Below are 25,648 nucleotides of genomic sequence, written 5' to 3' on the forward strand. Positions count from 1 at the left end.
GTATTTAATATCTAAGTGCATTTTTACAGAGGCACTTTTATTATCTTTCGAAAATAAGACTTTAATCATGCCCAAATAACTCAAAATTAAGCACACATACCTACACATTTAAATTCACCTTATCGATAATATGTGTCATGTCATACTGTTTAATACTGTTTACGAATTAGATAGAAATATTCGTCCCTGTGAAGTTTCATCAAAATTTGCCTGATCACACTATGTACCCGGATAATCCTAACCCTGTTCAGCGACCCTAACTCAGTGCCAACATGTAAGTCCTATAAGTACTAACTGATATAAATCCATTTTGATTTCAATCAGGGGAGGTAATCAGATAAAAAATAACCTGGAACCTACGATTGGATCTGATTTGTCATGGAATCCAAAATTTATTGTTGTTGAAGATATTTTGGAAGTTTGTATCAAATAAAAGCATAAATGAAGTCTCTATATGGCTGCAAAAACCAAAATAGCCAATTTTGAACCTTTAAGGGGCCATAACTCTGGAACCCATGATGGAATCTGGCCAGTTCAAGAAACAAATCAAGATCCTGTGGTGATACAAGTTGTGTGCAAGTTTGATTAAATTCAAATCATAAATTAAGCTGCTATTGGCAGACAAGATCAAAACAGCTAATTCTGGCCCTTTCAGGGGCCATAACTCTGGAACCCATAACGGAATTTGGCCAGTTCAAGAAAGGAACCAAGATCTTATGGTGATACAAGTTGTGTGCCAATTTGGTAAAAAAATAAAATCATAAATGAAGCTGCTCAATTCACCGATTATAAACGAGGAAAGTGGTATAGCTGTTGTATGAATAATAAATTCTAGTTAATAGAAAAATTACTAATGAGTCGCTGACAAATACGAAATTATATTTATCTAAATTTTCTTATTGTTTTATTATGTGGAATTGGGTCTGTAAAATAGCTGTAAACCAGTCTGCTACCTGCACCGGAAATGAAAGGAGAAAAATGAAAACAAAGTTGAATCGTGCTGGTAAGAAAATGTTTTTTTTGTGAATCTTTTTGGTTTACGTTAGTGTTACTTAATGTTATAAAATAACCGGTATTCGAAAATCATATCGCAATATCGTATCGTCGGGAAAAACATCGCAATAACCGGTCTAGCGCGGTATATCGCCCACTCCTAATATTCAGTACATGAAGCAGGCCGTTACAGGAGTGTGGGATAACCCATTTGAGATTAGATTTTCCAGCATTTCTAAAAATAGAGATTTTTCTGTCCGATAAGTGAGAAAACATTTTGTAAAATTAATGACAAAGTTTGAAAGCAATACCGCTTATAAAGTAAAGTAATGTTTACAATAATCAGACCATGTACCTGTCAACTCATTCATTTCTATAGAATATTGTACTATTTAATTGACCTGTCAAAACATGTTCCCGGCTTTCACGTTAATCTTATATAGGCTCGAACAGAATATAATGAAAGCCGGGTCCATTTTTTGACATGTCAAATAAATTGGACAATACTAGTCAGTTAGGTGTTTATCTTCCCTCGATTTCGTATAAGTTAGGTTTTTATCCATTCCTCATGTAAACCGAGTTCGGTTTTTATCAACTCGAAGTTAGGTTTTTATCCCTTTTCTCGCTGTCAGTACATTTGAACATGTACTGTGTCAACATGTAGTGGGTTAACAACATAGTGTAAACGGGTCTGTAAAGCAGTATATTTTTGCTTTCAAACAATAAAATAGAAGAGGCATCAAAAGCATAAAAGTATTTTTTAAGATTTTTTGTAAATTTTTTCAGTGAAAAGTTTGCCTTGTTCGTCGGTATTTCACCTGAAAACACAAGGGTTGATATATTAAACATGATACATTTTGAAATAGATATACACTTGATCAATGGCGACGGATATAACAACCGAAACATTCCTTTATACATCGAAATTACACAGAAAACAAAGCTGTATCGGCTTTACATCTGCCATGTTGGCACTGAGTTAGGGTCGCTGAACAGAGTTAAGATTATCTGGGTACATAGTGTGCTGATGGTTAAAATGTTGTTGTTTAAAGGAAAGTGAGGACAGACGGACGGTGAGCGGCCACAATAGCTCATCCTGAGCCTCTTGCTCAGATGAGCTACAAAACAAGCTTCTTTTTTTTTAAATTTTAGATATATCAATAGGAATACAATACTTTTACATATAATATAGCAAATTCTAACATGATCTGTAGCAATTGCTATATAAACATATAGCGAAATCGCATATACATGAATCTATAATAAAATATGGTTGGCTGTCACATTTCTCCCCCTATGATTGTGGCATAAGAGATTCTACTTCAGTTCCACTACATATAAATTAATTCAGGACCAAACGGTTGAAAACAGCACTTCAAAACTATATATTGAGGGCAACATTCTAAGTTTCATTAAGATTTGGCCAAAATTGTGACATCTAGGGTGATAACAAGCTTTTCTTTCATTTGACCTGGTAACCTAGTTCTTGACCCCAGATGACCCAATATCAAATTTGTCCAAAATTTAATTGAGAGTAACATTCTGACCATGTTTCATTAAGATTGGGCCAAAATTGTGACCTCTAGAGTCAGGGAGGGAAACTAAAGTTGAATTTATCATATCTGCAATAAATCACTGTACCTCATGTCTGTCAACAAGAACAGGATACTGGTGTTGTCGGTTGTCTTATCAAAATTTCTTTTATTTCTTTCACCCAATCCAATGACCGGTCACAATAGCTCACCCTGAGTACTTTGTGCTCTGGTGAGCTAAACAATAGGGCCATGAAGGCCCTGTATCGTTCACCTGACCTATTGACCTAAAGATCATCAAGATTAACATTCTGACCAAGTTTCACAAAGATATGGTCATAAATGTTGTCTCTAAAGTGTCTAGTTACTAAACTAGCTTTCCCTCTGATTGGACACGGTGACCTAGTTTTTGACCCCACATGACCCAGATTCGAACTTGACCACAAGATCACCAAGATTAATATTCTGACTGTTTCATGAAGATAAAGTTAAAAAAAAAAAATGAGGCCTCTAGAGTGTTAAGTTTTCCTTTGATTTGATCTAGTAACCTAGTATTTTCAACTGACCCAGATTAAAACCTGACCTATAGATCATCAAGATTAACATTCTGACCAAGTTTCATTAAGATAAGGTCATAAATGTGGCCTCTACAGTTTTAACTAACTTTTCCTTTGACTTGACCTGGTGACCTAATTTTTGACCTCACCTGACCCAGATTAAACTTGACCTATAGATCATCAAGATAAATATTCTGATCAATATTCATGAAGATACAGTCATAAATGTGGCCTCTACAGTGTTAACAAGCTTTTCCTTTGATTTGACCTGGTGACCTAGTTTTTAGCCCAAGATGACCCAATATCAAACTTGTCCAAGATTTTATTGAGGGTAACATTCTGACCAATTTTCATTAAAATTGGGCCAAAATTGTGACCTCTAGAGTGTTAGCAATTTTTTCCTTTGACTTGACGTAGTGACCTAGATTTTGACCTCGCCTGACCCAGATTAAAACTTGACTGATAGATCATCAGGATAAGCATTCATGAAAATACATCATAAATGTGGCTTCTACAGTGTTAAGAAGCTTTTCCTTTGATTTGACCTGGTGACCTTTGAATTTTACCCCAGAAGACCCAACTTCGAACTCTTCCGAGATTTTATTGAGGGTAACATTCTGATCAAGTTTCATTAAGATTGGGCGAAAACTGTGACCTCTAGATTGTTCACAATCTTTTCCTTTGATTTGACCTGGTGACCTAGTTTTTGACCCCAGATGACCCAAATTCGTACCTCACGTAGAGGTCATCAAGATAAACATTCTGATCAATTCCTACGAGTTTCAAACTAAACATTAGGTCTCTACAGTGTTAACAAGCTTTACCTTTGATTTGACCTGGTGACTAAGTTTTTTCCCCTACCAGACACAGATTGAAACTTAACCTAAGAAGAGGGTCACGAAGGCCCTGTATCGCTACCTGACCTATTGACCTAAAGATCATCAAGATTAACATTCTGACCAAGTTTCATTAAGATATGGTCATAACTGTGGCCTCTAAAGTATTAACAAGTTTTTCCTTTGATTTGACCTTGTGACCTAGTTTTTGATCCTACATGACCAAGATTCAAACTGGACCTTGAGATCATTAAGATTAAAAATTCTGACCAAGTTCCATGAAGATACAGTCATAAGTGAGGCCTCTAGAGTGTTAACAAGCTTTGCCTTTCATTTGACCTAGTGACCTATTTTTGATCCCATCTGACCCAGATTTGAACTTTACCTATAGATCATCAAGATTAACACTCTGACCAAGTTTCATGAAGATACAGTCATAAATCTGGCCTCTACAGTGTTAACAAGCTTTTCCTTTAATTTGACCTGTTGACCTAATTTTTTAACCCAGATATCCCAATATCAAATCTGTCCAATATTTTATTGAGGGTAACATTCTGACCAAGTTTCATTAAGATTGGGCCAAAATAGTGACCTCTGAGTGTTAACAAGTTTTTCCTTTGATTGGACCTGGTGTCCTAGTTTTTGATTGTGTGCCAGTCAAATCAAATCATAAATGAAGCTGCTATTGTGCAGACAATGTCAAAATAGCTAATTTTGGGCCTTTCAGGTGCCATATTTCTGGAACCCATAAAGGAATCTGGCCAGTTCCAGAAAGGAACCAAGATCTTATCGTGAAACAAGATGTGTGCAAGTTTAGTAAAACTCAAATCATATATAAAGCTGCTATTGTGCAGACAAGCTCAAAATGAATAATTTTGGCCCTTTTATGGACCATAACTCTGGAACCAATAATGGGATCTGGCCAGTTCAAGAAAGTAACCGAGATCTTACGATGATACAAGTTGTGTGCAAGTTTGGTTAAAACTAGAGCTATCACTAAAGGTGATGAATGTACCCCCGCATGCACTGACACAGTAAATTGCATAAGTATGTGGACTGTATGTATATAGACTGTATGTATACAGTATAGTAACAGAAAAACAAAGTCCCAGTTATAACTATGCAGAATATTTATCTAAAAGAATGTAACATGCACCATGCACAACTAGGGTTGGTACTGATCACTTGTGTGAAGTTTCATTAAATTGTGTGTAAGGGTGTCCCAACCCTAACGCTATAAAGGCAATTATCTTCATATAAAAGTGTGAAAAATGAATACTGGTTGCACTAATAACTATACTAAAGTATGTTTAACTTTGCATTGTTATGTTCGTAAGTTATGATGATGTAAAACACAGAAATCCATTTGTTCAAATCATATGCACCCTAGAATAAGTGTATTTGCTGTCAATCATCACTCACTGTGAGCTTTTTCAATGTAACTTTACCAATTATTCTTTAATTTTGTATTACCGGTATTTTGACAATATCCTTGTTTTTTTTTTCAAAACGGTCAATTACTTTTCTAAAACCTAACATTTTTTATAAACTTTGATGGTTTTACTATAAAATTTAACTGAAAAAAGTTAATTTAAAGACAATAACTTTTTTGACAAAATGTCACTTTATTTGCTCTAGGCCTTATGGACAAGACGGTCAAAAAATCATAATCAAGATCAATCAAAAGGATCATGAGAAAATATAGTTAAAATTTTCTTTAAGGTACAGGGTGGGGGATAGGTTCAAGCCCCATTGGGACCAAAAAATTTTTCTCCATATTTTCCTTTTTTTTCAGCAAGATTTTACTTCTTTCAAGACTAATTATGGATGTATTGTACAAAAGTGGAATATTTTTATTCAAGGCAAATGGGATTTTATCTCATAAATGCATCTGCCAAAAGTGATCCGTGAATTGGCCTAGTGGTTTATGAGATGTTGTTTAAAGTTAAAGTTTACGGACGGACGAGTCACGATGGACGGTGAGTGATCAAAATAGCTCACCCTGAGCCTTTGGCTCAGGTGAGGTAACAATTGTTGAACAAGTCTGATTTTTAGGGGAACACAACTAGGGTATAAATGCATCATTCTGATAAAGTTTGGTCAAAATCTCCCCAGTAATTTCTGAGGAGAAGCGATAACGAGAAATTGTTAACGGATGGAAGGATGGACAAAGGACGGACCACGGACGCAGAGTGATTTGAATAGCCCACCATCTGATGAGGGTGGGCTAAAAATGTACATAACATTCATGATAATATAAAACAATAACCAAATCAATTCTCCCAATTTCAGTTCAAACTCCAAAATGACAAGAAAGGAAAGAGAATGCTACGAAATTTTCAAGTTCAGAATTTGCAAAGGAAAAAAAAGGTAACATATTTATGATAATTTCAGAAAGTATAAAATGCATTTCAGGCTTCTCCTACACTTTAACATTTGCAATGAAGATGCTTTTGAATACATTTTCCTTATGAAAACACAAAAAAAGGTAAACAATCATTTATTTTTCATTTCAGCTCAACTCCACTATGAATAACACAGATTTCATAAGCATCCTAACCGATAATGGTTTGGAAAAAATTGGAAAAGGCAGCAGTACAAGTAAAAATAAATATATGCATTAATTTTAAAGCTAACATCATGGTTATCAGAAAAACAGTGACCATAAACCATTTGTTTTCCATTATGTCAAAAGCAGTTCACTGCTGTCATATAATGATTTGATTGTATTGGGTTTAACGCCATTTTTCAACAATACTTAAGTCATATAACGGCAGGCAGTTAACCTAACCAGTTTTCCGGGATTCTGTATCAGTAAAAACCTGTTCTCCACAAGTGACTGCCAAATTCCACACATGTATCAGAGGCAGAGGACTAATGATTTCAGACACAATGTCGTTTTTCAAATAGTCATGGAGAACAGATGGCCAGCACGAGGATCGAACTCTTGATCCAGCTACCCGTACACCGAAACTCTACCGACAGAGCTAAGCGGCCGAGTGCTATAATATTATAAAAATTTATCATTGTTATATAATATCGTAATTAAGTGTAGTAAAATTTAAATATTTAATAGTGCTTTATCTTTTGTTCAATTAAAAAAAAATTGATGAAGGTCTAAAAATATGTATTCTAACACGATCCGATTCATTATCTTATCAAACAAAGAAGGCAGAAAACAGTGAATGATAATATAACAAATCACTGTTCTGACGTTATAGTTATAACCTCATGGCGTCAAACGGCATAGCGGCGCGCTTGAAAGGAAACCGATTGAGAGCGGGTAAATATTTAATGAATGTTGTCAAGGATGTACTTTAAAATCCCTTTTAACGTGTAGAATCGAAATAATATATCACCCTTGCGATATAATTCCTTCGCATCTGAACTCCAATGATTTATTAAAAGACAAATCACTGGATGAGATATATTATTTCTTAAACAATTTGTAAAACTTTTTTCTTAAACAATTTGTAAAATTTTAACATCTGATTTGTTCTGATACAGACAAAAGAGGAAAACTAGCATGGCCTGAGGGAGATGGATGCATAACTCCACATTATACTCATGTTGACACAGAATTGCAAAGTCTCATAGGAAAATGTGCAGGTAGGCAACATTTTTGCAAATATAAACACTGAAAGATGATATACATGCATTAAGGGTTATCTAATCAACATATATTCTTGCATAAAAACTAGTTTTTTTCACTGGATCCACCCAAGTATAAACAGGAGAAAAATCGTGTGCAAACAAGGCAATTCACGTGCTGTTAATACAGGATTTTTATTTTTGAAATGATTTGCCAGGGACGTATGTATATATTTCTGCGCAGACTGATATTTGGCATCTGCATCTTGTTTCTTCCATAATAACATCTTCTTGTAGCATTACAGATACAATGTAATTCATAGTATGTTTAGCTGTATCAGTTTCCAACCCCAAACGTACTGCCCCTATCAATGTACGCACTAGCTTCTCTTAGAGTTTACTCCCTTTACAAAGCGTCTGTTCAGTTATTGTAAATAACTGTGAATAAATAAGTATCGCGTGTAACTTGTGCTATTGCCCGTTTTTAGGTATTATATTAATGATTTTTGTTAGTATCAGTCGGTTTGTTTTTACCCGATTGTTCGCAGAATTCATATAATAAACCTCGAAAGCTAGTCACTAGCTTCGTACTCATCGTACTCTGTTTGTTCGTACTCAAAATAATTCAAATGTAAAGTTGTTATTCTTAAAATAATTGTGTTCCTGTTTATCAATTTTTTAGTTATATGCAAAATTATGTGTAATGTAACGTTTGTAATAACTAAAAATAAAAATAATATGCTCAAAAACCTTCAAATCACGCTTTTAGTAGTGTTGTTGTTATGTGTTCCCCGGTTATGGATATTTAAAACATGTTTACCGTTTCCAAGAACAACAAGAATGGTAAATAAAAAATGTACCAGAATCGTCAAGTCATCACATATGAAAACAATGCATTTAGTCGTCGTGTAATGTTTTTTTATGCAAGGATTGCGACAATACACTTTTGTTTTGTGTATTAACGCCTGCAGAAGCCCTTGGGATATGTTCACAAACAATCCCGCGGGCTTCTGCAGACGTTAATACACAAAAAAACGTGTATTATCCCTACAAATACAAACATCCTTTACAAAATTTGTTGTCAAATGTTTCTCAATTCTTTGTCCATGTTCATGCATCCGTTATAATACCCAAAAAATTTAATTGGGACACTACACTAAAAGCCCCAACAGCCCACAAATAACCCAGAATTTAAAATCCAGTTAAATTACAGTACCACAGAAGAGGTGCGGTGTTTCATCAAGGTAACTTAAGGATGTACGAGCGTCTTTTTCAGGATATCCGCCATTTTGAAAAATGTTTCTTCTATTATTGCTTTCTAACAAAAGTTTTGCCAAAAATTAACGCTAAATAATCAAAATATGACTAATTAGAGCTATCACTAAAAGTGATGAATGTACCCCCCGCATGCACTGACACAGTACATTGCAATTTGACGCACACAAGATTGCATAATTATGTAGACTGTATGTATATAGACTGTATGTATACAGTATAGTAACAAAAAACAAAGTCACATTTATAACTATGCAGAATATTTATCTAAAAGAATGTAACATGCACCATGCAAAACTAAGGTTGGTACTGATCACTTGTGTGAAGTTTCATTAAATTGTGTGCAAGGGTTTGGTAGATTAGGCACGCACAAGATTGCATATGCAGACTGTATGTACATAGTATGTTAACAAGAAACAAAGTCCCATAACTCTGCAATTTTTGTCGCTGAAAGAACCTAACATGCCCCATGCACAACTACTGTTGTTACTGATCACTTGTGTGAAGTTTCATTAAACTGTGTCAAGGGGATGAGGAGAGATGGTGCGCACAAGATTGTGTCTATGTATATAGTATAGTAACAAAAAAAACAAAGTCCCATAACTCTGCATTTTTTTTCTGAAAGAACCTAACATGCCCCATGACCAACTACTGTTTTTCTGATCACTTGTGTGAAGTTTCATTAAACTGTGTCAAGGGGATGAGGAGAGATGGTGCGCACAAGATTGTGTCTATGTATATAGTATAGTAACAAAAAAACAAAGTCCCATAACTCTGCACATTTTTTTTCTAAAAGAACCTAACATGCCCCATGCACAACTATACTGTTGGTACTGATCACTTGTGTGAAGTTTCATTAAATTCTGTCAAGGGGATAAGGAGAGATGGTGCGCACAAGATTGCGTCTACGGACAGACAGACAGACAACCTGAAACCAGTATACCCCCACTTACAACTTTGTTGTCGGGGAGGGAGGGGGGGTACAATAATGTACCATTTAACCAAAAAAAATATACTTTTTGCGAAAAAAAATTTCACCTTTATTTTTGGCCGACATTTGCCTACAATTGACGTAAGATTTACAATGGGGTAGGGGTAGGTAATTTCAAATATCTATGAAAGTAGATTATTTTTGACTTTGATATTTTCCTGACTGATACATATAACGATAAGCTATCATTGAAATAAAAGTTTTCAAGATAAAATAGTACTATCTAGAAAATATAGATTAAAACAAAAAGAACTTCTAAACAAAAAATATCAAAATTCACCAGATTTTAACAGTTTTTTCTTAATAAATCTGTTAGATGCACGGTGGCCCCAATCTTTTTTCTTTCCGTTTTAAAGCATTTTTGTGTGTCATTAAAACTGCAGAATATTTTGAAAATCCTACCGTGAATTTTTTTTTTGGTAGATCCAAATACATTTTGTCCATTGAAAATAAAGTGGGTGGGGGTAATTATGTCAACATGTAAAAATGAAAGAGATTTGTTTGTGACATTTATGTCTGTATGATACTGATATCACCTTGTATTCATATTAGCCTGTAAGACATGAAATCCCTATAACATTAAATGGGATATTGCATGTTTTTGATCCTGTCACTTGCAGTATTTTCGACCCGATATCATTTTTGCGTCAGTTGAAACGTGACCAGTGATATACGGTCAGTTGGTCATGTGACCTTATGATCGATATTGTTGTCATAAAAAAAATTTGCGTTGAAACCATTGTCATTGTGTTTGAAATGTCCGAACTAAGAAAATGAGTGGTCAAATAGTGAGTTTTTATTCAAAAACGAAGAAGTTATTGCGATTTTGTCGTTGATTACGTTATTATATAAGTGACGTCATTACGATTATGACGTCGATAAAACGGTTGTCGCACACTTATTTTTGTCAAATAAATTGCCAAATATCGGAAAATGAAGTAATGACAAGATAAATAGAATATAAGGTTAGTGCCTAAGATGGAGAAAGTTTATCTTGCTCGGCTCTGGACGTTATCAGGTTCGCCTTCGGCTCACCCGATAACCTCCTCCACCTTGCCAGATAAACTTTCTCATCTACGGCACTAACCTATTATTCTCTATATAAAGTACCACCATTTTTTCAATTTTAAAATTTCAGAAATGCTTTGTGGGTGAAGAAAATGCCCTATAAAAATAAATCGAGTTGACCTGTTTTTTCTTCTCTTGTTTGTCTTAGAAACTAATGTTCTTCAAGCGCACAGAGTATGACAAAATTCTTAACGTTAGAAAAAAGTCGCTCCTACATCATTAAATGAAAAATATTTTTTTTTACATTCAACACCTTCAAAAAATGTAAGACTACGGTTATAACTTCAGGCAGATTAAATTAAGAAGAATCACAATCAATAGTACACATAAAATAATATGACGTTTTTTTTCATATGGGAGACATGTAATTCAGTTTAAGCAAGTCTTATCTCAAAGTAATGCTGTTTCTGAAACATGTACATGAGATTCCCGGTCATTCAAGTAGCCAGCTGTAGGAACTGGTTTCACAGTTGAGGAGAGTCAGCAGCCTTTTAACATCAAACTTTGAGACTTGAAAGCTGTTTCATTCAGTTTATTTCAATTACCATCTTATACTCTCCAAAGACTCACTCAATGCATAGTTCTGACAGAAGAACAATTATATACTTCCACTTTCCAGAGCAAAAGCAATAGGCTTTGGTGCAGGTACCTGAAAGAAAAAACAGAAATAAACTAAAATGTCTCTGTAGAACACAGGGTATGCCCCCACTGTCAAAAATAAAGTGCAATAATTCTAATTTTGGCAGTCTTAATGGGGTTTTATTGTCTAAACAAACATTTTATGCCAAGGATTAATTATTCTAGGCCATATACCTTTTTCAGCTACAGTCTGTTTCATTCGATTTTCAAAGTTTTCCCTATGTAAGTCTATATAAACTATGTGACACCTGGGGCGGGGCCATATTTGACCCTAGGGGGATAATTTTAACAATCTCGGTAGAGGACCGCTAGATGATGCTATACACCAGATATCAAAGCCCTAGGCCCTGTGGTTTTGGACAAGAAGACTTTTAAAGTTTTTGCTTTTGGTTGCCATGGCAACCAGAGTTCTGCATGGAATTCAATACTTTGAATAATTTTGTAGAGCTTCACCCAAGGAACATTCCTGTGAAGTTTGGATGAAATTGGCCTAGCAGTTTATGAGGAGATGTTGTTTAAAGTAAAAGTTTACGGACAGACAACGCACGTCGGACGAAGTGCGATCACAAAAGCTCACCTTGTCACTCCGTGACAGGTGAGCTAAAAAAGACCAAAATAAGTTAAACAATATAACTGTTTACTTCCGTAATCTGCAGTTACTTTTAAAATTTAACTCTACATTGGTTACATGTAGTACATATTATGCGCAATAATGTAGTGGACCATAGTGAAACAACCCCTCAACAGGTAAAAAAAAGGGGGCACTTTATGGGCATAAAAACAAACAAAAAACCAACACTATTTAAAGGGGAGTAACTCTGTAATTAGCTCAAAGTTTCTCACGGAGAATCCCAAGTGTAATATTTGGGAATTCAGAAAAATGTTGTGTAATAATTCCCTGTTATAAGCATTGTTTTCTTTAAAAAGAAAATAAATCAAACCGTGTTACAACAAGGAACAAAGGACAAAGCTACAGAAAGGACAAAAATTAAATGCTACCTTGACAGAGTTTTCTTTTCCCAATTACTGACATTGTGACCTAGTTTTTGAAACATTATTACATTAATAGATTTAACATTTCAGGTTCATTTAATGTTCCTGTCAGGAAAATATTGCCTGCACTGTCGGCCTTCTCAGTGAGAGACATCAATTCAGAATGGGTAAACGAAATAAAAGAAAGCCTGGTAATACAACCAACAACACCGGTGACAAGAATTCCTGTTCTTATTGACAGACACGAGGTACAGTGATTTACTGCAGATATGATAAATTCATTTGAAATAAAAAATCTGTTCGTATATATTATCATGGATTCTAACACGACCAGCGAATAACCTACATACATGTAGAGCAAAATCTATCTCCGGATTATTCTGCAATAAACCACTTGCGTGCAATGATGTCATTCAATCCAGGTATGTAGCACAGTCATAAAGAGTAGTTACCACTTCTCTAACACTGTTGATACTAGTTTGTCAAGTTAGAAGTGAAATAAGTTCCCAGGTGTGATAACCCTAGGTTTTCGTTCTTGTGCAAAACAATATATAACACTTGGGCCTACGGCCTTCGTGATTTATTTCTACGTGTAACAACTAAAAACTCTGGGTTATTCTACGATAAACCACACTTTGGAAGTTATTATTTCTTAAATACAACAGGGTCAAGATGACCCTAGATCGCTGACGTGAGTAATATATGAGCTACATGTTTCAAATTACAAACTGATGCTAAACTATTAAGAAAGTCAGTAGGTCACATTCATGGTCAATGAAATTCAGTTATATTCGGTGTGCAACACTGTACGTCATCCAGATTTAGAGGCTGTATCTTATACAAGAGGGCGAGAAAGGCCCTGTACCGCTCACCTGACCTATTGACCTAAAGATCATCAAGATTAACATTCTGACCAAGTTTCATTAAAGAGAATTCCAACAGTTTTTTTCCTTTCATAGATTTTTTTTTTCAAATTTACATAATTTATAGGATAGGAAAATTTGTGCTGAAAACAATGAAAAAATAAAAACAATAGGTCACCAGGCTTGTTTTTGTGAAAAATTGTTTTGAACACACCCACTGACTTTTAACATTTTCATGATTTTTTGCTTTCTTTTATAAATACCAACCAAAATATACATCCATACGGCACAATAGGGTTTATTCTTTTTACAGATTTTATTTTATACTTATTTGACATCATACTAGATTCTTACAATAATGGGTACAAATGGGAAAAAAAAATCTTGCTTCATATTCACCTTTGTGAACTTTTTTCAATGAAAAATACTCATAGTGAAAGTTTTCCCTAAATAAGTCTATATAAACCATGTGACCCCCAGGGCAGGGCCATATTTGACCCTAGGGGAATAATTTGAATAATTTTGGTAGAGGACCACTAGATAGAGGATATGTGTTTGTTTTGAGTGAATATGGAATATATCTCACTGAGAAGTGAGAAAATTTCAAAATGTGAAAATTTTCTCACTTCGAGGTGAGATATATTCTATATTCACGAAAAACAAACAAATTTTCTTTTTATTTTATGCTCAATTACGTTGAGATGTGCATTTTGCAACTATTTTAATCTCAGCGCGGGAAACAGACGTGCGTAAACAGACATGGCGCCAGACGTGCTGTGACGTTATAAAGACGCATACAACATAAAGTTCCATTTTGTTTTATTTCTTGCTGCATAACGGTGTGAAATTCTCTTTAAGTAAAATAATTTGAATCGAGAAATATACTATAAAGAATAAAGTGCGGCTACAATTTTCAACCTGTTTTAAGCAAATAATTTAAAATTCATACACAATGTAATGAGGGGTCGGAGCTATATCTCTCACAGTGTGAAAATATAGATTTCATATTTTCACAGTGTGAGTGATGAAATATGAAAATATTTAACTGAAAGAATACAGTATTTCATTGGTTAGCATAAAATAAATGATGCTACATACCAGATATCAAAGCCCTAGGCCCTGTGGTTTTGTACAAGAAGATTTTTAAAGTTTTTCCTTTCGGTTGCCATGGCAACCAGAGTTCTGCATGGAATTCAATTCTTTGAACAATTTTGAAAGGGGGCCACCAAAGGATCAGTCCTGTGAAGTTTGGTGTAATTCTGCTCAGTGGTTTTTCAAGACGATTTTTTAGAAAATGTTGACGGACACACGACGCACATTGAGCGGTCACAAAAGCTCACCATGTGAGCTAAAATTGGGCTGTCGACATACTTCAATGTGAGTTTGATGAGTGTTCTGTATTTATATTTAAGATTTAGATGTATTTTGGCAGGAAGCAAATTACAAAACTTATTAAGTATGCAGATCTAAACCACTGTTAGTATATTTTCCCGCTAATAATAGCTGGGCCAATAACTTTTAGGCTGGGCCCCTAGAATTTGCCTGTAAGGAACCCAGGTGGCTAGTAGGGTCTGAGTGTTAATTTATACCCCTGCTAAGCACTACAGACACTATCTTCAGGTTTAGTGTATAACATCAGCTCATTCTACTTTCCCTATCTGATCTTGTTTTAGCCATATACATGTATAAGTCTATATACTTAGGACCCCAAGGGCAGGGCCTCTTCAACCAAGGGGTACATTTTGAACAACTTTGGTTGAGAACAATAAGACAATGCTATAACAAATATCAAAGGTTTCAGTCTTGTGGTTTCAGACAAGAACATTTTTAACATCTTTTTTTCAAAGTATATGTAAAATCTGAGACCCCCGGGGCATAACTGACCCTAGGGGGAGGGACACCTGCACTTTACCGGTACACACATTCAATAGATACTCCACATTTATTCTTATGGTGGCTACTGCCCCCACACCCCGGTTTTTTCTTTTTTCTTTCATGAATAGGTTATTGTTACAATTTATTTAAATGATTGTAACGAGCACACCCTGTCTTTTACAATCCTAGCATGAAGTGCCTACCAGTAAAATGCAGTCTAGCCTAGGGGGATAATTTGAACAATCTTGGTAGAGGACCACAATATGATGCTACAAACCAAGTATCAAAGCCCTAGGCCTTGTGGTTTTGTACAAGAAGATTTTCAAAATTTTCTCTATCACGGGGGAGGAAGTGTTACACGAAGGACGGAGTTCTTCTGATTACCTGTCATGTTTTCTTCTGATAACTGTTACGGAGTTCCTGGAAAACGTTACAGTGTTCTTCTGATATTTGTATGACAAAACAAGGAATCGGTCGACAAAATGATAATTATTTATCTTTAAAAAGAGAGAATGGGGTGTAAAACTAAAGTTTGGTGATCAAGGTTGCCTATTGTTTTTATTATGCGTCAGAAAAAAAAAGTGTAATCTAATAATCAGCGCCACTTCTTTGAAATCAAGACATTTTGAGTAAAATATCGAAATTGTTTGCTTATTCATACATATTAATCTACTCATTCACGTTTTTCATTCCTCCCCCGTGTCTATGTAAGTCTATATATAAATAAGAGTTATGGGAATTTCGTCTCCAGATGTAGACTTTGATAGTAAATAACAGGCCTAGGATTTAGTCTGAAATCAAGTCTGAAAATCTATATTCTCAAGCATGAAATCCCCATTTTCAATAGAGTTATATAGGGAAATTCTGGCAACCAGGGGTCAATTGTTCGAAACTTTAACCGGTTGTTAAACTAACCGCTGGTTAAATTTTGTTTCAAAACACTTTTCTTGGTGGGAAACACTAGTATGATGTTTTGATTTAATCATAAAGAATTTTCAAATTTCATAATTCTTAACTCATACATTTTTTCTATGTCTTCTAACATGTGGAAAACTAACCTTAAAAGTTAATCAACTGTTACCTTAATCCCCTGTTAAAGTTTCGAACAACAGGGCCCAGAGCCTGAAATCAGGACTAGTCTTGAACAAGAGATCACAGAGTGATCTTGGCGCCCACCACTGAGCCATTTTTGAGTGTTCCAATTTCAAGACTAGCTCAATGTCAAAATCAAGGTCAAATTTCATTTTGGTACACAACACTGTGCATGTGGTCCATGCATGTGGTCAATGCATGTGGTCCAAATTTGAAAGCTGTACCTTGATAAATGTGAAAGTAGGCCACAAGAACAATTTCAAGGTCAAAGTTCATTTCAGTATACAAAACTTTGCATGTGCTTCAAATCTGGATGATGCAGCTTGAGAAATGTGAAAGTAGGTACTAGGTAAAAGTCAATGTCAAATTTCAATATTTGACCCTAGGGGGGTAATTTGAACAATCTTAGTAGATGACCACTAGATGATGTCACATACAAAACATCAAAGCCCTAGGTCCTGTGGTTTTGGACAAGAGGATTTTCAAAGTTTATCCCTATATAAGTCTATATAAACCATGTGACCCCGGGGGCGGGCCATATTTGACCCCAGGGAAATAATTTGAATCATCTTGGTAGAGAACCACTAGATGATGCTTCATACCAAATGTCAAAGCCCTAGGCTCTGTGGTTTTGGACAAGAAGATTTTCAAAGTTTTTCCCTTTATAAATCTATGTAAATTATAGAAATAAACAAAGGGCCATAACTCACTCAAAAATTGTTGAACCAGTCTGATTTTAAGGGGGACACAACTAGGGTACCAATACATCATTCTGACAAAGTTTGGTAACAATCCCCCCAGTAGTTTTTGAGGAGACGCGATAACGAGAAAGTGTTAACGGACGGACGGACCACGGACGCAGAGTGATTTGATGATGGTGGGCTAAAAATCCCAGGTCTGAAATAAGTATTGTAAGTTTCAAGTCAATAGCTTTTATAGTAACAGAGATATTGGACTTTATTCGGGGTGAGTGCAATAGCTTTTCTTTTCCCCCCAAAAAAATCGAGCTAAAACCTGGCACAAAATAATGCCATGGTCAACACAGCTTCCATATTTCACTAAATACATGTGAATGCAAAATTGAGCAAATAATATAAATGAAATCAATACCTTTTTCTGTACCTGCCAATATGCATTTGCATGTATACATTAAAAGGTGGAATCCACAGACTCTTTCAAGGAAGAGATGCTTTCTTCAGTAAACTTGTATGCACTGGGAGGAAATCACCTCGTTCAAGCTATGAAGATGGTACTTGATCAGAATCCTGGAAACGATAATTACAGCTGTTTAAGGTAATGTATCCAATTCTTACTTTCAGTTTAAGCTCTTCGATGAAACACTGCAAATTTTCAGTGGAATAAAATTGATGTTATCCTTTGTTCAAACTGTTAAAAGTATCAATTTCATTATTCACTGTTATGAAACAGCACTGCTATGAAAAACGACATGTACAACAAACAAGAGGGCCATGAAGGCCCTGTATTGCTCAACTGAACTAGGAATCATCAAGATTAACATTCTGACCAAATTTCATTAAGATATGGTCATAAATGTGGCCTCTGAGTGTTAACTAGCTTTTTCTTTGATTTAACCCGGTGACCTAGTTTTTGATCCTACATGATCTAGATTCAAACTGGACCTTGACATCATAAAGATTAAAATTCTGACCAAGTTTCATGAAGATGCAGTCATAAATGTGGCCTCTAGAGTGTTAACAAGCTTTTCCTTTGATTTGACTCGGTGACCTAGTTTTTGACCCCGTAAGACCCAGATTTTAACCTGACCTAAAGACCATCAAGTTTAACATTCTGACCATATTTCATGACAATACAATCATAAATGTGGCCTCTAGTGTGTTAACAAGCTTTTCCTTTGATTTGACCTAGTGACCTAGTTTTTGAACCAATCAGATCCAGATATGAACTTGACCTATATATCATCAAGATTAACATTCTGACCAAGTTTCATTATAATATGGTCATAAATGTGGCCTTGAGAGTGTTATATAGCTTTTCCTTTGATTTGACCTGGTGACGTAGTTTTTGACCCTACATGACCTAGATTCAAATTGGACATTGAGATCATCAAGATTAAAATCCTGACCAAGTTTCAGGAAGATACAGTCATAAATGTGACCTCTTCAGTGTTAACAAGCTTTTCCTTATATTTGACCTGTTGACCTACTTTTTGACACCTGATGACCCAATATCGAACTTGTCCAAGATATTATTGAGGTTAGGTTGACTAAGTTTCATTAAGATAGGGCCAAAATTCTGACCTCTAGAGTGTTAGCAAGCTTTTCCTTTGATTTGACCTGGTGACCTAGTTTCTGACCCAGATGACCCAAAAACGAACTTGTCCAAGATTTTATTGAGGGTAACATTCTGACCAAGTTTCATTATGATTGGGCCAAAATTGTGACCTCTTGAGTGTTAACAAGCTTTTTCTTTGATTTGACCTGGTGACCTAGTTTTTCATCCCGGATGACCCAATATCGAACTCGTTCATGATTTTATTGAGGGTAATATTCTGACCAAGTTTCATGAAGATTTGGCCACAATTGTGACCTCTATAGTGTCAAATTGTTGACGACGATGACGGAAGGACGACTGACGGACGACCACTGACATAAGGCTATCACAAAAACTCACCTTGAGCACATTGTGCTCGGGTGAGCTAAAAATAGAGAATTCATTGCCAGATATACTTAGTAAAGATGTCGATGTATAAAAACACTTAAGGATTATAAATTATACATTCTTGGATTCTTTTTTCACTGTATACACCCATTCAATAATGTGAAAAAGTGTGCAATCAGAAAAAAAAATAACTTGCTGTTAATACTAGATTTTCATACTATGAACTGTCTTTCCAAGGATTATAAATTATACATTCTTGGATTCTTTTTTCACTGTATACACCCATTCAATAATGTGAAAAAGTGTGCAATCAGAAAAAAAAATAACTTGCTGTTAATACTAGATTTGCATACTATGAACTGTCTTTCCAAGGGGCGTACATGTATCTGTTTTTCTGCACAAACAAACAACTGGTATCAGTCTTGCTTCTTTCATAAAAACATTACATTCCAGCATGCAAAATGCAATACATACTAGAACGTTTTCAGTTTAGCTAAAAATCCAATGCAAAGGCCTTGCACCTTCAGGACAAGAACAATTTACAATTTCTCCCCTTTATGTGTACTTAGAACATGAGCACCCATGGGGCACAGCCTCTACACCCATGGGGTATAACTTAAACAGCTTTGGTAAACGACCACAAGCCAATGTAACATACAAAATATGAAAGGCTTGTGGTTTTATACAAGAAGATATTTACTTTTTTTCCACTATATACAGGTGTAGGCAAATACTTGAAAATGAACCCTCTCTTCAATACCAATAAATTTATATCATGATTCAGGTGCTTCTCAATGTTTAATATCCTCTCTAACATATTACATTATCTAATATACACTTTTTACTACAAATTAACAGGGCCATAGAAGTTGAAGTTTTCTGTGGATTAACAAATCTGGAGGCGAGATTTGTGGGAAGTGCGCATAACAAAAAGTGCAACACCTTAAAACCAACTTTTCAGGTATTACTTAATGCATGTCAAATGATGACAGTGAACAAGTGTCTACAGTTACAATCCATTCCCATTAGTGGGTACTGAGATACCAGCTTACATACAAAACCTTGACCAACAATTTAGAGGTCAAAAAATGGGCATAATTTTGTAAAAAAGCAACAAAAAAAAAATCTGGAACCTGTGCAATGTAAGTCAGTTCATCACAGTGAATAAGTGGTTACTGAGATACCAACTTACATCAAACACTTAACCAAATCGGGATGTCGACGCCAATGCACACGCAAACGCAAGGGCGAGTGCAATAACTCTACTATTCTTTGAACAGTCAAGCTAAAAATGGAAATTGCATTTTACCTTAAAAAAAAAAATTGATTGTAACTGCTATTCATAACTGTTTATTTAACAAATAATCAAGGCCTTTCAGTAGTTTATCACCTGATATACAACGGATCGGAGTTCAGACGCGTAGGAATTGAACCACGAGTGCGTTAGCCCGATTGGTTCAATACTGAAGCATCTGACTGATGAACCATGGTAAATTAGAAATAAATCACAAGAAGGCCTTGATTGTTTTCATCCTGACATGCTAATAGACATACTTTAATAAATACTATGCTGGACTTCTTTTACCCAAGGAGTAATGTATCGGACGTCATGCTGCAATTTTTTTGTCATAACGGACGTCATAATGCTGTCATACTGGTCGGTGCCTCAACCATTGCTTATTGCAGAATATACATAGATTGATTTCCTCCTTTGTTTACAGTGACTTTTTTGCCTATTTTTTAATCCCCCGCCGTGGCAGAGGGATTATAGGAATGGTCTGCGTCCGTCCTTCCATCCGTAACAAAATTGTGTCCAGTCCATATCTCCTAAACCCCTTGAAGGATTTTCATGAAACTTGGATCAAATGATCACCTCATCAAGACGATGTGCAGAACCCATGAGTCAGCCTTCTCGGTTCAAGGTCAAGGTCACAACTCAAGGTCAAAGGTTTGAGCCTGCCATTTTGTGTCCACTCTATATCTCCTAAACCCCTCGAAGGAATTTTATAAAACTTGGATCAAATGATCACCTCATCAAGACAATGTGCAGAATCCATGAGTCAGTCATGCCGACTCAAGGTCAAGGTCACAACTTAGGGTCAAAGGTTTGAGCCTTCCATTTTGTGTCCGCTCTATCTCCTAAACCCCTTGAAGGATTTTCATCAAACTTGGGTCAAACTATCACCTCATCAAGATGATGTGCAGAACTTATGAGTCAGCCATGTCGGCTCAAGGTCAAGGTCAAAACTGAAGGTCAAAGGTTTGAGTCTTCCATTTCGTGTCCGCTCTATATCTCCTAAACCCCTTGAAGGAATTTTATAAAACTTAGGTCAAATGATTACCTCATCAGAACGATGTGCAGAAATTATGAGTCAACCATGCCAGCACAAGGTCAAGGTCACAACTAAGGGTCGAAGGTTTGAGCCTTCCATTTGGTGTCCACTCTGTATCTCCTAAACCCCTTGAAGGATTTTCATGAAACTTTGGTCAAATGATCACCTCATCAAGACTTGCAGAATTTATGAGTCAGTCATGTCAGTTCAAGGTCAAGGTCACAGCTAAAATCAAAGGTTTACCCTTTCACTATCCATAGCAGTGGCGGGGTATTTAGCTGTCTTTCAGACTGCCTTGTTACTGCTGAAAACTGTAACCCCTTGAAATAACTTTCAGTTACAAAATGTAGAGATTTATAACAGTTATTATAAAAATTTAACATATCATTGTTTTTCCGAATTTCATTGCGCTCATTCTCCCAATTCAGCAGGCATAGGCACCATTACTATTTCCAAAAAAAAATCAAAACATCATTGCTTCAACTGGAAATAAAACTGAGTCAGATTAGAATAAAATTTAAGTATCTTTCACATGTATTCTAATATCAAATTTATGCTAGAAAGGCAATAACTTTAAAGTTGGGAAGCCTGAAATGCCACTTTTAAAGCTGGCAATATAAGGTAAAGTGTATAAGATTTCGCAAATGTCCCAGTAATTTTTACCTTGAGAAATCATTCACTGGCTGATGTCCTCTGTTTTGAGCATAAAGGCAATACATTCAACGAAAACACTTTGAAGCATACAGGATAAAGTGAAGAACAGTAGAGGAATATATGAAGGCTATGAAAATTCATCTGAGGTCTCATGGAAAGAAGCATGTGCCCGTTCCTTAGGACTGCTTGATGGAAAGGTATGAATTATTTAAATTTTTGTCTGTTTATAATGTTTGTCCATTTTCAGTTTGCACCCGACAAATTTAAGGACTATTTGCCATCTTTTGTATGTTTTTTCCTAAATTCAAGTAGTTTTCAAGTAGTTTCTGATTGTTACAAAATTCAAGTAGTTTTCAAAGAGTAGGCATCAAAATCAAGGACTTTTCATGGCCTGTGCGAACCATGAGTAAGAAAGTTAAAATTTCATTCTTTTATACAACATACAGATTTGTCTTATTTTTACAGAAGAAATATTCTGTAAAGAAACAATCATATATTCTACTGGTAAAAGTATATTTCCCCCACCAAAAAAAAAGAAGAAAAAAACAAGAGCTGTCACTAATGGTGACAAATGCCCTCGCAGCACCTTGACCTTTGACCTGGTGACCCCAAAGTCAGTAGGGGTGGTGTACTCAATAAGTACTATCAGCATGTGAAGTCTGAAGGTCCTGGGTGCAGTTGTTCGCGAGTAAAGTGCCTTCATGCAAAAAGTTAGCGTTGGCCCCTGTGACCTTGACCTGGTGACCCCAAAGTCAGTAGGGGTGGTGTACTCAATAAGTACTATCAGCAGGTGAAGCTTGAAGGTCCTGGGTGCAGTGGTTCGTGAGTAAAGTGCCTTCATGCAAAAAGTTAACGTTGGCCCCAGTGACCTTGACCTTTGACCTGGTGACCCCAAGGTCAGTAGGGGTGGTGTACTCAATAAGTACTATCAGCATGTGAAGTCTGAAGGTCCTGGGTGCAGTGGTTCGTGAGTAAAGTGCCTTCATGCAAAAAGTGAGCGTTGGCCCCTGTGACCTTGACCTGGTGACCCCAAAGTCAGTAGGGGTGGTGCACTCAATAAGTACTATCAGCAGGTGAAGTTTGAAGGTCCTGGGTGCAGTGGTTCGTGAGTAAAGTGCCTTCATGCAAAAAGTTAACGTTGGACCCAGTGACCTTGACCTTTGACCTGGTGACCCCAATGTCAGTAGGGGTGATGAACCCAATAAGTACTATCAGCATGTGAGGTTTGAAGGTCCTGGGTGCAGTGGTCCGCGAGTAAAGTGCCTTCATGCAAAAAGTTAACGTTGTGACGAACTAACTAACTAACGAACGGACAGTTGAAAACTAATATGCCTCCCTTCGGGGGCATAAAAAGAGTAGGGTCGGGAGACAGCAAACAAAGACTTTTTTTAATGTGGGCTTACAAGTTTTCTATTTTGCATTCATTCTTTTCATATCGTGGTAGAATTCTGCCTCGTTAACTCCATTTACTTGAGGCATCCTAGAAACAAGAGCACTGCCTTGCGGTTGCTGACGCTCATCTGATTTATTGGTATAACAGGAAAATGTCCCAAACATGATTTTCCAGAAAGGGCGATAATTCTTTCAAAAAGCAGGATGGAGTTGTTTCTTGATGTACAGGGTCAGCTTATGATGGTGAACAACTGTTGTAAGTTTCAAAGCAATAACTTTTGATAGTTCAGGAGAAAAGTTGACCTAAACATAAAACTTAACCAAGAAATCTGATATTTTTAAGTCCAAAAGGGGCCATAAGGCCCATAATTCTTGCAAGAATCATGATAAGAGTTGTTTCTTGCTGTACATAGTCAGCTACTTATGGTGTACAAGTGTTGCAAGTTTCAAGCAATACCTTTCATAGTTTAGGATAAAAGCTGACATAAATATAAAACTTTACCAGGCAACGCAGACGCCGATCAAGTGATGACAATAACTCACCACTTTTTTCAAAAAAACAGATGAGCTAAAAATGATAACTGTTAACCGACACACACATTCTTTAAATTATTTTTAAATTGCGCCAACATTTTCGGACAAGAAAATCAGTGTAATATCCACTAGACATGTATATACAGGAAAATGACAACCCCCTCTAGCTACAATATTTAATATTGATAAATCTATTTTATTTACAGAAAATCAACAAAGACGGCATACCAGTCATTCTGTCCGTGGCAAGTTACAGTTCGGTAAACTACAGTCACGTCATGGAAATATTTTCTCAATTCACCAGAAACAGTCCAATGGGGACGAGCATTCCACAAGTAGTATGTAGTCCATTTTAAAAAGTAATGTTTTTTTTAGATGAATACAGTTACAAGGATTATTAACTTTACACAAACATACTCATAAAAGCATATTTAAGTATTTCATATGAACTTCTGTTATAACCCCCAGCCATTACAAATGTACAAAATCACTATAAAAACAACTTGTAACTCATATAAGTCAATTTCTAATTAGCAAATAATCAAGGCCTTCAAGTTGTTTATCGTCTGATTTACCACGGTTCAGAGTTCAGATGCGTAGGAATTGAACCACGAGGGCGTTAGCCCCAGTGGTTAAATACTGAAGCATCTGAACGATGAACCGTGGTAAATTAGACGATAAATAACAAGAATGCCTTGATTGTTTTCATTCTGACATGCTCATTGATATATTTTAATAGATATTATACTGGACTTCGTTTACGCGAGGAGTAATGTATCGAACGTCATGCGGCAAAATGACGTCATAATTCTCTCTTACTGGTCCGCGCGTCAACCGTTGTTTATCGCAGAATATATAGAGCTTGATTTTCTTCTTTGTTTAACTGGAAATCAAATCGAGCCATGTTAGAATCATTGGTAAACATTTCTTAGTAAAAGATTAGTCAACAAAATTTAACACCATGAAAATAACAAGAGATCACAGAGACATTTGCACCCACAATTGAGCCTTTATAGATGTCATACATAATGCATATTTATAAGCATTAACAGGAATTAAACAAACTTTTTAACTTTTTTCATATTTTTACAGTTATTCAAAAGCGTACTTTCTGTGAAGTACGATAACAGAACTCCTAGGCACAAATGGGGTTAAACAGGTACCTGCAATTTACAATTTATTTAAACATTAGACAGCAAACAAGAGCTGTCACAGAGTTAGGCAACTTGTGTCATATGATGTGGGTGATGATGTTAAACAACTATTTAAAGTTTGAATCAAATCCATTGAGTAATAACAGAGGTAGAGTGAAAGTGCATCAAAACTTTAACCCGAAAATCTAAGTGAAAAGGGGGGATAGTTCATGAAATATTGGTGCCAGAGTTATGGCCCTTATGTCAGATGATGGAGATGATGATGATGAATAAGTATTTCAAGTTTGAATCAAATCCATCAAGTAATTACAGAGATAAGTTGAAACAAGAGAAAGTGCACCAAAACTTTAACCAAGGTGGGGACGCGAAAAGACGCCGACGAGAGTAGGATAGCTCTCCTTATACTTCGTATAGTCGAGCTAAAAATCACATGAGAACATGATTCAATGAGAAATCAAAGTTCTGGACAGCTGCATCATTATTTTCACAACAAACATTCCGTAATCACACCAGAATGTGTCTCACTTGCGTGAAAACAAGTGAATGAAGTATTGCCATGAAATTCAAAGTCCAATACTGGAAGCACCTAATTTTCTCTACTAAAGTATAGGAGTGACTATTGAGGACAATTTTGAT

The 25,648-nt window shown here is 35.9% G+C and overlaps 1 protein-coding gene across 1 annotated transcript; it reads left to right on the top strand.

The window, feature by feature from the left end:
* Nucleotides 1-6,055: 6,055 nt before the first annotated feature.
* LOC128557929 (uncharacterized) lies at nt 6,056-24,214 on the top strand. The gene is made up of 7 exons (XM_053546595.1): nt 6,056-6,519; nt 7,426-7,527; nt 12,566-12,723; nt 17,462-17,598; nt 19,804-19,906; nt 22,025-22,129; nt 24,065-24,214. Exons 1-7 carry the CDS (start codon nt 6,447-6,449, stop codon nt 24,212-24,214), a joined length of 828 nt encoding a protein of 275 aa, XP_053402570.1. The 5' UTR covers nt 6,056-6,446.
* Nucleotides 24,215-25,648: the final 1,434 nt, after the last annotated feature.

The sequence above is a fragment of the Mercenaria mercenaria genome, chromosome 6 (assembly GCF_021730395.1).
Source record: "Mercenaria mercenaria strain notata chromosome 6, MADL_Memer_1, whole genome shotgun sequence".
NCBI classification, from domain to species: domain Eukaryota; kingdom Metazoa; phylum Mollusca; class Bivalvia; order Venerida; family Veneridae; genus Mercenaria; species Mercenaria mercenaria.

Coding starts and splice junctions, on each gene's coding strand:
- LOC128557929 (XM_053546595.1), top strand. CDS start 6,447: ATGAATAACACAGATTTCATAAGCATCCTAACCGATAATGGTTTGGAA. Junction 6,520..7,425: donor TGGAAAAGGCAGCAGTACAA/GTAAAAATAAAT, acceptor GTTCTGATACAG/ACAAAAGAGGAAAACTAGCA. Junction 22,130..24,064: donor TAGGACTGCTTGATGGAAAG/GTATGAATTATT, acceptor TTTTATTTACAG/AAAATCAACAAAGACGGCAT.